Source organism: Hydra vulgaris, chromosome 10, assembly GCF_038396675.1.
Source record: "Hydra vulgaris chromosome 10, alternate assembly HydraT2T_AEP".
In the NCBI taxonomy this organism is placed as follows: Eukaryota; Metazoa; Cnidaria; class Hydrozoa; order Anthoathecata; family Hydridae; genus Hydra; species Hydra vulgaris.
Genome location: NC_088929.1, coordinates 38,465,001 through 38,478,414, shown reverse-complemented (window position 1 = coordinate 38,478,414; position 13,414 = coordinate 38,465,001). Strand labels below are relative to the sequence as shown.

The window sequence follows — 13,414 nt, the reverse complement described above, 5'->3', positions numbered from 1 at the left end:
AAGTCTCTTCTAACTACTTCTAAGTTTTTTCTAAAGATATTATCTCTCTCAGGAGTCCAATTAAGTGTGAATCTCATTTTTTGATATTCATTTATTACAAATAAAATTCAAACTGTTTGGTAGTAAATCACTTATGCAAGTTTACACTTAAAACAGTTTTTGCAATGGTTCGCAATTACGCAAGTTTGCACTTACGCCAGTGTTTGTATATACGCAAGTTTGCACTTACGCCAGTGTTTGCACTTACGCAAGTTTTCACTTATGCCAGTGTTTGCACTTATGCCAGTGTTTGCACTTAGGCCAGTGTTTGCAAGTTTTTTCTTGCTTATTTATTCAAGTTCGTATACATGCAGGTTTGCACTAATTAAATCTTTTATAACTGTATTTGTTGTTTATGTCGGTTGTTACTTAGACAACAACTAACTTCAGAAGAACTCTAGTTTTTTTTTAAGAATCAGCTGTCTCATGAATATTGTAATTCAGATCTTGTAATACGGTATGACTGTATGACAGTTTCAATGTTAAAATGGTATATTTATGCAATATTAAAATTTAGTTGTTATTTTATCAAAGTTTAAACCGAATGTGTAACTATGATTAGTTAAACTTGATAATTCATGAACTATATTAATATATTCCCTTTTTCTTTTTTTTATAAATTTAACGCAAATTCTTTTTTTTTTTTTTTCGTTTCAAATTTGAATAAAATTTATTGTTGTCTGAATAATTGAATGTGTAATAATTTATAAATCGTTTGTTAGATTTTGTAAATTTTTATTTTTAGTCGGAGGAACTTTTATCCATACTAGCTAACTTTTTGTCAAATTTGAGGGTAGATATGGAAAAGTTACTAATAAAACTAGTTGAAGTCAAACAAAAGTGCGTCGACATTACCCTGGATGTGGCTGCAATAGAAGATCTTTTCGAAAAGGTTTTTTTTGTTTATTTGTTTGTTTCTTTTTACATTTTTGGAGACAAGCTGACTTGGTTAACATTCTTGCGTTATATACTAAAAACCAAAATAAATGTAAAAAATTTTAAAGAAATACCCGATGAAAAATGAGTATACAAAAATATGAATCAAAAGATTTAAAAAGAAAATCTAAAGTTTTGTAAGAGTTACTTCAGTAACAAGATTACACCGTTGCAAATTTGTGAAATTTTGAACCGATCAACAAGGTCATCTCATCTTCATATGAACACCCTTTAAAAAATCCTACATTTTAGCGTCTAAAGTAATTTTAATACTTTTTTTTGTTTTATTGTTGTGGTGTATATGAGTATTATTTTAATCGTGATGTCATTTTCAGACAAGTTCTACCACCGTTACAAAAGTATGGCAACGAATTCAATCAAGTTATCAACAGTCTGTTATGGAGATTATTCAAGTGTTAGAACTAAAAATTAATTTTCTTGACACAATTAGTTGACACTCCAAAATAAATACCGTTTCAAATAAATCGTCCGTTTCAAATGAATCGTCCGACTTGCTGTAATATACTTCTGTAGTAATAATTGATTTCCATGGCAGAATCCTTGACTGGCATGTACTTAGTTTTTATGCTTTTGATTTATTTTCTTTTATAAGCTGTGTTTTTAAATATATTGATATTGTAAAATGAGATTTGAAAGTTAAATTCAATTGTTAAATTTTTACAGTGTCATAACAAGTTATGATACAAAAACTGATCTATTTTTAAAGGGTTAAAAGTGCCTTAAAAACTTAAAAAGTGATTTTGAAAATCAGCATTAGATGTAATGAACAAATAATTTTATACTCTCTTAGATACAAGAGCAGATCCATAGAGGGGCAATGAGAGCAATTGCTCCTCATTCTCTTTAGATATTTTGGAAAGGATTGTTATATATATTTATATATAACAGAGGGTATTGTTTAAAAAAGTAAATTAGGGAGATTTTTTGTTTAAAAGTGAAGGTATTTGAGTAAAATTGCGTAGTGCAAAAAAAAATTTGGAGTGATGTTCTGGAGTGATATGAAAAAAGTGGAGGCTGATAATCTAAAATGATATTGTCACTTGATATTGTCACTTGAGTCTTTGTTGTTATTGCCAACTATATAGGTATTGTCACGCTGTGACAATGAGGGTTCCGATAGTTTTATTTCTAAAACAATCAGCAAAACTTAGAAATTCAAAATTTCAAAGCAATAAGAGCTCTGTAATAGATTTAATACAACGAGTCACGTTCAAAAAAAAAGTCAGCAAATTAGCGAAATTCTAATTGACCTAAATGTATGTATCCAAAAATGTTCAATAAAGGTATCTTTTAAATAGACAACATTTTGAGGATGCTGAGCTATTTATGATGCTTTTTGTTGGGGTACATAGAGCTTCTCTAAGGGATATTTGCATATTCGTTGAGTCCTAGATGAGTAATATGCGCATCCTTGTAATTATTGTGTCATTTACCTTCAAAGATTTAATGTCTCTTACTCATGCTGAGCATCAAAAAAAAGTATTGTGAATGGCAGTTGCTAAATAAAAAACAAAAAAAAAGAGGCAGAAGGAAAAATAAAGAATAAACAAAAAAAAAAAAGTATAACCAAAATATTTAGTGCTTTTATCGCCTAAATCTGCATGTACTCTTAAAAAAACTATTAATAAAGTCAGCACTACCAAGAAATTGATGAATTATTCAAAAAAAAAGCGCCAGAAAAACTAAGTGAATTTGCTAAAATTGAATGCAAAGTAATAATGAAGCAATCGAAATGCAAATTTATTTAAGTGCAAAGTATTTAGTGAAACAACTTACGTCTCAAGATAAAATTACCGCCTATAGAGGTTTTAAAGAAAAGGACAAAAAATTGGCAGGTAACCTCTAGAACGCTAAAACTGTTAAAAATGAAACTTGCGATTATAAACATGAACTATTAAATGAACTTTTTTTTGGTAGGTCACTTATCGCAAAGGATTTCTATTTGATCTCTCGCTTTCGACATCCTTATTGTCTTTAATGTTGCTGTTGTTATTAGATTCATCTTCAAAATCAAGTTTATAGAAGCAAATTTTAAAATTAAAAGGCTTTTTCACATAAATACAAAATATATTTAAACTTTGTATACCTCTCCATCTAATTCAACCAAATGATTGCTTTCATTATCAGAATTCTATACATAAGTATAGAATTCCGATGATGAAAGCTAAAAAGTTATATATAAGTTGAGAATATTTGTTATACCATCTTGGGCAAGTTTTATATATAGAAAATATTTGCATTGCTCTGTGCAAATTTATAAAATCGGTAAGGAAGGAGGCGTGAACTTCCTTTCAAATGCTCTTCCGTAATGCTCTGTGATAAGACAATAACGACTCCTTGGGGCACCTAAAATAAATAATAATAATAAAAATATATATTAACTGTTATAAAAAATGTGATCAAAAATGTTATAATTATTATAAAAAATTAAGAACACTATCAGACCTCTTCAGTAACGCGTTAATGTTGGAAATGATGTAGTATAGTATAATGTGAGTAGTCAAAAAGTTTAGGCGAAAGCGGTTAAGTGCCAGAAAAATTATAGCGGTTTAACTTATGTCACGCTTTCAATGTGTAACCCAGTATAAATAAAGTTAAGTATTTTTCCAACTTTAACTTTTTAAATATTTTTTTACGTAATTAGGTTAGTAGTTCCCTATTAAAAAAAGGTTATTCAATTATTTTTAATTTTGCTATTTTAGAAGAGGGAATTTCATGTTTTATAAAAACCTATGTTTTGATAAATTTTTAAATTGCTTATGATAAAAATCTAACTTTTGTTTTATACTTAATTATTATCAACTTAATATTAAATTAATTGAAAACAAAGATAAGCCAAAAAGAGTTTTTGCATTATAGCATTTTCTTGTTTAATTCAGTCCACAAAAATTAATGGATTGAATCATGTTACTACAGAGGTAGCCTGTTTTATATTCTGGCTACTTCGGATGTAAGATACTTTAATTTAATTTGAAGGGTGTGAATTGTATATAGAATCGACTCTGATTGTTCTCCTAAAACCTTTTTAACTTATAGTTATCAAAAACAAAATGGTATAATAAATAAACAGGTTTTCAGCTATAATATGGTCATTGGTATATTTTTTTCCTTGCGGATTATTTTAAGAATAGGAACTGTATACACGTTCACTTGAAAGCTCTCGGCTTAAGTTATATCTAGGTATATATACATATATATATATATATATATATATATATTATATATATATATATATATATATATATATATATATATATATATATATATATACTTTTTTTAAGCAATATAAGCCAAACTCTAAGAATAAATAAACGGTTTATGGTAAGGTTGCTCGTAGCCATTTATCACAAACATCACAGTATGCGTGTGATGGTTAATTGCAAATGAATGCTTGCAGCTTTATGATGTTTTTTAATTTAATTTATATAGTACTAATTAAATTTCTTGACATGCTTCAGAAATAAATATAACGCATGACCATGTAAGGTTATATTAAAGTAAAATTCAAATAAATTATGTTTTAGTTTTTTTTTGCCATTCTAAAATTGTAAATAAAAACGTATCAACAGATTTCAAAGTTCTTTAATTAAGACAGCTCAGCCATCATAATCAAAAAAATTTGCAAAGTCGTCTCAATTTAGTCTTTTCAAAAAGTAAATTAACGGGTGATGCAGAAGTTATCGGACAAATCCTAATTTCATTATTTGAGCATAATAATTAGTTTTTGTGGTTTTATGCGTAGGCATAAACGTTCTATAAAATATAAACTTTATTATTTGAAACACAATTATTTAAAATGAGGTTAAATGCAGCTGAACAAAAATCTTTTCGAAAGCGACTAAAAATGTTTTTTGTAAATAAACCTAATATAAAAAAAAAAAATCGTAAATCATTTTGAAAAGGAAGGATTTGCTCGAAGTACAATATATGATAACCTAAAAAGACTTGAAACTGTTCAATCGTTTTCTGATAGAATGCACCCTGGTCGTCCGACATCCTGGACTAGAGAAAAGAAAGCCGAATTAACGAGACTTGTCAACAATCGAAAAGGGGTCAGTCAGAGAAAAATAGGTATTAAATTCGGTGTAAATCAATCGACAATTGGTCGTCAGTAAAAAAAAATGAATATTAAATATAGAAAACGTGAAAAGACTCCAAAATACACTATAGAACAACAAATAAAGGCAAAGAAAAGAAGCAGGAAACTAGTTGACCAACTTTATAACACAAAATTGCTTCTAGTCATCGATGACGAAAAATACTTTTGTTTTGCAGGGGACAACATGCCTGGAAATTCTGGATACTACACAAACAACAAAAAGACATGCCCAGAAAGTGTTCGTTGTATAGGAAAAGAGAAATTTCCAAAACATTTATTAATGTGGGTAGCCATATCTGACCGTGGTATGTCCGAGTCATTGTTTCGCACTTCCAAGACTGTAGCGATCAATTCATCAATCTATATTAATGAATGTTTAGAAAAACGACTTCTTCCATTTATTCACAAGTATCATGGAGCCTTTAACTATTTATTTTGGCCAGATTTAGCAAGTTCTCATTATTCTAAAGATTCTCTAAATTGGATGGACCAATATGTCTATTACGTTGATAAAGAGTCCAGTCCCCCAAATGTGCCTCAAGCACGACCAATTAAAAATTTTTGGGGACATTTGGCACAGAAGGTTTACGAGGGCGATTGGCAAGCTTCAACAGAGCAAGTTTTGATTGATCGCATTAAACTAAAACTACAAGAAATTGATTTAAACTTTTTACAGTCGCATATGAAAGGCGTCAGAGCAAAATTGAGATCAATTGCAGATGGTGATGTTTTTTCATATAAAAAATAATATATTTTTATAAAAAGATAAATGCTTTATTTAAAAGAAATATAACAGTAGTTTGTTTTTTTATTTATAAATAAGTTATTGACGCTTTTATTTTGTCCGATAACTTCCGCATCACCCGTTAGTCAAAATTGACAAAGGGATTAGGAAAAAGTATAGTGACTTCGGCAATATGGTTTCTAGTTTTAGTTTGTAGTTTAGTTTATAGATCCGTCATTAAGCCCAAACTTAATTTCTTTTTTATTCTATATTTATTTATTTATTTTTTTATATATTTTTATTTTATTTATTCTTTGATGTAACTAACATATTTGATTTTTTTTTTAAATTTGATTGAAAACAATGGCGCTATTTGTTTTCCATTAAAATATGTAGTAATTATCGAATTTAAAGATAGAAAAAAAAAAGTTTGTATTTTAATTGATCACTTGTTATGCCTAAACTTTATTTCCTTTTTTAATTCATCTGATTTTTTGATGTAAAAAATATCTTTGATGTTTTTTAAGTTAAAACATTTTTTAATAGATAACGTTTTTATTCAAAAAACATACATTAACATAAAAGAGTAGAGAAGTCAAAGTATAGAATATGTACTTTGTATGGGCTCCTTGAACAACAGCAAAATCAATTAAACGCATTATTCTTTAAAATTTCCAAATAATTGGCGTCTCAACTTGTTTTAAAATGTGTAAACTATTGTGACCAATGGCAGTAATAGCACACTAAATCATTAATGTTGGACATTGCTTAACAGAAGGTGGAACGCATCGAAAATAAAATTGTAAATTTAGTTGCCGGCGAACATTGATTTGATAGAATTGGACATGACTTTTATGTTAGTAGTGCATATAAGATATTTTCTTATTGGTCGATAACTAGGCAGCGTGTAGTTGTTCAGTGTGTTGTAAGCGCATAAGTTACATTTAAATTTTAAAACAGCCTTAAGTACAAAACCTAATTTTCTAGACAGGAGAAATATTATAGGAAACTTGTTTTTTTAACATTACTTTTGATTAAAAAATTTTAAAGTTTACGATTTAAAGGCCTACTTTCTCTTTACATATTGGAAAGTCTACATGTTTTAAACTTAAATTAAAAATTTGTTAAAAAAGTCATTTAAAAATCTAAAAATACTTCCTGTAGTAAAGTAATTTCTCCAAATTGAATATAGAATTAAAGCTATAATAAAGCTACAGGTTGTAAGTTATGATCTATAAGGAGGAGAATAAGATATGGGGGCACCATAAAGTATTGTAATTGTGGAGGCATCTTAAGAGTTGTGAAAACCACTTTCATATGGTGAAACAGTTACAAATAGAGCTATGTTTTGAAAAAAAAAAGTGCAGCAGTGGTAGTGCACCTGCCTCAGAAACAAAGGATTCGTGGTTCAAAATCCACCACTTGGCAAGTTTTGCAACATCGGTTTAATAGAAGACATGAACTTCCGATTCATCCGCGGTGCTCTGCGATAAGACCGTAAAGACTTCTTTTTTTTTTTTTTTTTTTAATTATATATTTCGTCGTTAATAGTATTTACAATAACAATGTTCATGAATAAAAAACAATATATGACAGGGGCAAAAAGAAGACTATAGTTGCCTTATCACTAAGCCCCGTAATAAATATACCGTAAATTACAATGCTTATAAAAACCGTAAAAGTTACATATGTTATAAATTATTTTTTTTTTATTAACGCTTAAGTTTACTTTACTTACTAAAAAGACCAACAATAAAGAAGAAAAAACAAACAAACAAACAAAGAAAAAAAAAAAAAAAAAAAAAATATCAAAACAAAAAAAATAAATAAACAGAAACAAGACTAGAGACAAGATTATTTATCATATTTATGTATTAGAATAGACAATCTTAGTAATAAACAATTATTAATACTAAATCATTAATAATAGTACTCTCATTTTAAACGCTTCAGAAAAAATTTAGTTCATTGTCGTTTAGTAAAAGATTTTGCTTAAGTTTAGTTTTAAAGGTTTAAGATCATTATTTAAAAGTGTATTCCAGAGTTTAGGTCCTCGGTTTGTGATTGAGTATTTAGTGGCAGAATAGTAGGTTTTGGATTGAGTATAGTTATTATTTGAAAATCTTGTGCTGTATATGTGATTTATTTTTTTAAATAAAGAGTTGAATAAATATGGTGCCATTTTTTTATCAAGTTTAAACATAAATATAAGAACATGATAGAGATTTAAATTATAAACATTTAGAATATTAAGTTAACTAAAAAGTATTTTTGAATGAGAGAAGCGATTTTCATTTGTAATAATCCTAATGGCGTGTTTTTGTTTACATAGAAGTTTACTTAGCTTTGTAACATTGGTGCTGCACCAAGCAATGTTAGCATAGTTTAGGTAACAGTGTATAAATGAAAAGTATATGTATTTAAGACAAGATTGGTTTAAGACCTGTTTAGCTTTATACAGTATACCAATATTTTTAGAAACCTTATTCTCAACAACACTTATATGTTCTCTCCATGTAACATTTTCATCGAGTATTACGCCCAAAAACTTTGACGATATTTCCCTTTTTATTATATTTTTATCAATAAAAAGATTTGGAAGTTTAAGTGGAATATTTTCTTTTTTATGAACACGATGGAATAATGTGTATTTAGTTTTAGTAATGTTTAAAGATAATTTATTGGCTTTAAACCATTGGGTTAGGTTATCAGGTTCTTTGTTAACTGTTAAAAATAAAATATTAATGTCTTCATGAGAATAAAACAAATTCGTATCATCGGCGAATAAAGTTGTGTTTAAAATATTAGAAAATTTATATAAGTCATTGACATAAATTAGAAACAAAAGGGGCCCGAGAACTGATCCCTGGGGAACACCGCATGTAATAATCATATTATCCGTTTTACCACCATCGTAAGAAATATATTGCTTCCTATTAGACAAGTAACTTTTAAACCAAGCCAAGTTAGAATTTTTGATGCCATAGAACTCGAGTTTGGACAAAAGAATTAAATGATCGCCAGTATCAAAGGCTTTACTTAGATCTATGAAAACACCTAAAGTATATTTTTTTTCATTGAAACCTTTAAATATATCGTGGACAAGATGTAAGATTGCGTGATCAGTAGAATGACCAGATTTAAAACCAAATTGTTTATTGTACAAAATATTATTTTGGATTAAAAAGAATAGAGTCTATTATACATAATTCGTTCAAGAACTTTTGAAATACATGTAAGAACAGAGATCGGCCTATAATTAGTAACGTCACTAGGATCGCCTGATTTGAAAATAGGGACCACCCTAGCAATTTTTATTTTTTCTGGAAAAACTCCCTCTTTTAAAGATAAGTTGAAGATACACAAAAGCGGGATTGTAATCAGTTTTATTGAATTTATAATGATGTTACCACTTATATTGTCGACGCCTATACTTTTTTTGGGCTTAATCGAAGAGACTGCGCATAGTAATTCTTCTTCAGTTAGATTATCATTAGGCATAATATTAGTTTTATTAGAGACTAAGTATGCATCAAAGTTGATCTTAGAGGATTCAATTTTTGATGCTAAAGACGGACCAATATTAATAAAAAAAATTTATTAAGTGCTTCAGCCACTAATTCTTTTTCTATAACATAGTTGTCTTTGAATTTAAGAATTTTCGGAAAATTATTTCTCTCTGGATTATTTTTACCAATAACTTCGTTAATTATGCGCCAAGTACCTTGAGGATCATTTGAATACTTTTTTAGTTGATCTGAATAGTAGTTTTTTTTTTATCTTTTTATAATTGACTCAAAGAGTCGTTTGTAGTTTTTATAATTGCTTTCATTACGTAGGGTTTTTTTTAAAGAAATTTATTATATAATCTTTGTTTTATTTTAGAAGATTTAAGGATACCCTTAGTTATCCAAGGATTTGATAACGTTTTTGATTTAACTAATTTTGTAATTTCAGGAAATGCTTTGTTATAATATTTATAATATTCTGATATAAATATATCGTAGGCTTTATCAGCGTTTAGATTCAATAACAAGTCATCCCATTTAACACTTGATAAAAGGTCATGAAAATGGTTAACTGAAGAGTCGTTTATTATTCTTGTTTTTATTTTTTTATTTTTTTGGCAGTCACTTTTATTATATTTTTGAACAACGATGAATATGGGAAAATGATCAGAAATATCTGTTTTAAATATTCCTGTTTTTATCTTTATATTTATGAAGTCATTGGTGATAATTTGATCTATCGAAGTTTCACTTTTGTTGGTTATGCGAGTAGGTTTGTTGATGACAGGAATGTAGCTATTTTCAAAAATGACGTTAAAAAATTGTTTAATGTTTTTATTTGAGTCATAATCCAAAATATTGAGGTTCAGCTCACCAACCATGTAAACAGTTTTTTTTTTTATATAATTATTTTTAATGACGTTTCTAATGTGGTCTTCAAACACTTTAATAGAACCTGAAGGTGGTCTGTATAAAGCATGGATTATTATATTTTTGGAGGTTTTATTAACGAGTTCAATGCACAATGACTCATAATCATTAGTGGTTGAACTTAAATCTGACTTAACTTTGTACAATAGTGAGTTTTTAATAAAAATACACAAACCCCCGCCTACCTTGCCCGAGGTCCTAATTTGGTGAATCACTTTATAATTTGGTAAATGGAAATTATAATTGTTCTCGATATTTTTATCATCACACCATGTCTCGCTGAGACAAATAATTTGAAAATTCATATTAACTTTATACAAAAATTGTTTTAATAAATCAAAATTTTTTTGTAGACTTCTAATATTAACATGAAGAATAGAGAACGAGTCGTTCTCCATTCCTTCAATTATATTTTTTGAATTTACGTTATAATATAATGGGTTGATATTTTTTATTAAATCGTTGTTAAAAAAATTAATATCCGGATCAGAATGTTTTTTTAAAAGTATTGATTTTTTAGTTAGTAATGAATTAAGTTCAAAGTTTTTTAAAGGAGGATCGTCAGCCATTTTAAATAAGAGTAATATTAAAATATAGAATATAGTTTTTAATAGCTGGGTTGCTTATTTTTAAATTCTTTAACAATAAGTTTGTCATAAATAATAATTGAATATTTACCATTCTTTCGGTGTAACTTCATTTCGTCCACTAATTTTTTTCTTATTTCATTTGTTTCGAAGGAGAAATCTTCATTGATGTACATTCCGGAACCTTTAAGCTTATTAGCAGCATGCAACGCTTTAACTTTGTCCTTATAATGAAGTAATTTAACGACTATTGTCCTTGATTTGTTACCATCCTTTTTACCAGTTCTATGAGCTCTTTCTATATTTATATTACTTAGAGAAAGATTGTTTTCAAATAAACTTATTACTTTTTTTTCAGTGTCGTCCCAATTTTCATTTTCGTTTTCGGTAATTCCATCAATTCGCAGATTGTTTCTCCTAAGCCTGTCCTCCAATTGCCTTAACTTTATATTTTCACCTCCACTAAGGCTATTTTTATTATTAATTTTTTTTTCCAGCTCCGTTACTTTTTTTTCTTGAATGTCCTGTGTGACCGTTAAACTTTCTTCTATATCTTTATTTACATTTCCCAAGATTTTCATTTGTTCACATAATATTTTAAATTCGGCTTTTAACTTTCCATTTTCCTTTTCTAACAAATCGCATTTTTCTTTTGAATTATTTGCTTCTTTTAATAATATGTCAATTCTGTCATTTGTTAACTTTAGGTTTCCAGATATAATTTTTAAAATGTCATTTTGTTGTTTTATAAACATTTCTTGAAAGATTTTACGAACCATATTTATTGATATAACTAATTCATCTGTTTCGATATTAGAGTCGTTATTTTTCTTAAAATCACTATTATTTTTCTTATCCATTGTAATAGATTATTATTAATAGATAAATATATATTATAATATATATATATTGATAACTTACTTTTTGAATGAAAACTTTTGATGCGGATAATGAGAAATGTTTAAATTTAATACTAAAAACTTAAAAATACTAAGTAGTTTTTTCGTTTAAATTTTACGCTGCAAAACACGTCTGTTCATGAGGTCATTACGCTTCAAAACACGTCTCATGAGGTCATTACGCTGCAAAACACGTCTCATGAGGTCATTACGCTGCAAAAAAAGAGAGCACCTAAATATTCTTAGAGAGCTCCTAAATATTCTTAGAGAGCACCTAAATATTCACCTAAAAATTCTTGGAGCACCTAAATAAAATTAAAAAAAAAATTATTGTTTGATATCATCAGGCCTACGAGGAGTCGAATTTTGTGTTTTCTTGATGACAATGTAATTTATTAGTTTTTAAAGTTGCTTAGTTTTAAGATATTTATTGCGTTTGTTGATATAAAACATTATTTTGTAAACTATAATTCATAAACTCTTTACTTCATAAAACAGAACTATTGAAAAAAAAGTAAATGCTAAAAGTAAAACGATTGTTTTCTATTAGTAAGTATGGGGTAACTTAATACAGCTCTAAAACTATAGAGTAATACTCCATTATGACATAAACAGTTCTAAAAATCATTTCTTACAATATTTACAGTCAATTTTAAGAGGTTTATGCATATATAATACTAGGAGGTCTAATTTCTATACAAATTATAATAAAAAATGACAGCCAAACTTTTTTTTGATAAATTTAAAACATCTTGGCCTAAATTAAGTGCTTAAGGTTTGAGCAATCTCTTATGACTCTCATGCTGAGTGAGCAGAACTACATTAGCTACACATGTATTATAACTGTTTACATACTAAAATAGCAATTTGCAGAGGTTTCAGTACATACATCCTCTTAAGCTTTTTAAGTTTTAAGTTCAGACAGTCAAAATTTTTGTCTAAGGAAATTTATGACTGCAAAAAATAATAATAGCAATAATAAAAAATCAATTATTGTCTGGTTAAACAAAGTGTGAGTTTAGTGGCCGGCGAATATTGATTTTCTTATTGGTTTATGACTAAGCAATCACCTAAATAACGGTCTGAGCTAATCAGACTGAAGTTTCACATAAATAAATTAGTTATTGCTTAGTAGCGTTTTGTTATTATCAGTGTTCGAAGTAGAGAAAAAAAAGTAACGGGATGGTATTCGGTAAATTAAAAATACCATCCCGCCTAATCATTTTTATGTAGAGAAATTCATAAAAGGTTGCGGGATGGTTTATACTTTATAAAAAAGTGAATGGCATCCCGCCACATCCCGCCCCACTTCGAGCATTGGTTATTATATAATAAATAAATAATCATTGAAACAATAGTTTTTATTATATTTGAAAACATTGAAATGTTTCTGAATATATAATAAAAATGAATTAACAGCATTTCTCCTAAGTTTATCGAGTTTATGCAATGTTTCTCCTAAGTTTATCGAGTTTTTGCTAATTTTATGACTAATAAGGATGTTTTGGCCTAAAATTAAAGTGATTACCCTTCGAGCTTCAAAACGAGACCCGTTAGTAAGTTTGTTATTTCCGTAGCAAAGTTTATCGGGATGTCAAAAATAGTCTCGACCGAGAGAATACCGGTGCCCCATGACGACTGATAGCTATTATAATTTACTGCAAAAAAAA

At 28.0% G+C, this 13,414-nt stretch overlaps 2 protein-coding genes across 2 annotated transcripts in view; both read left to right on the top strand.

Annotated features, from left to right (window-relative positions):
- LOC100212478 (N-alpha-acetyltransferase 25, NatB auxiliary subunit) overlaps positions 1 to 1,685 on the top strand; it is a 78,499-nt gene extending 76,814 nt beyond the window's left edge. Inside the window, exons 29-30 of the mRNA XM_065807955.1 lie at positions 785 to 931; positions 1,311 to 1,685. Coding sequence (XP_065664027.1) covers positions 785 to 931; positions 1,311 to 1,430 — 267 coding nt within the window. The 3' untranslated portion in view covers positions 1,431 to 1,685. The remainder of the gene's footprint in view (positions 1 to 784; positions 932 to 1,310) is intronic.
- A 3,432-nt stretch (positions 1,686 to 5,117) lies between these two features.
- On the top strand, positions 5,118 to 5,843 carry LOC136086324 (uncharacterized). Its single transcript, XM_065808618.1, has one exon. The coding sequence runs from the start codon at positions 5,118 to 5,120 to the stop codon at positions 5,841 to 5,843; it is 726 nt and encodes a 241-aa protein (XP_065664690.1).
- Positions 5,844 to 13,414: the final 7,571 nt, after the last annotated feature.

Bases quoted from the DNA above. Each gene is read 5' to 3' on its own strand.
- LOC136086324 (XM_065808618.1), top strand. From the start codon at position 5,118: ATGAATATTAAATATAGAAAACGTGAAAAGACTCCAAAATACACTATA.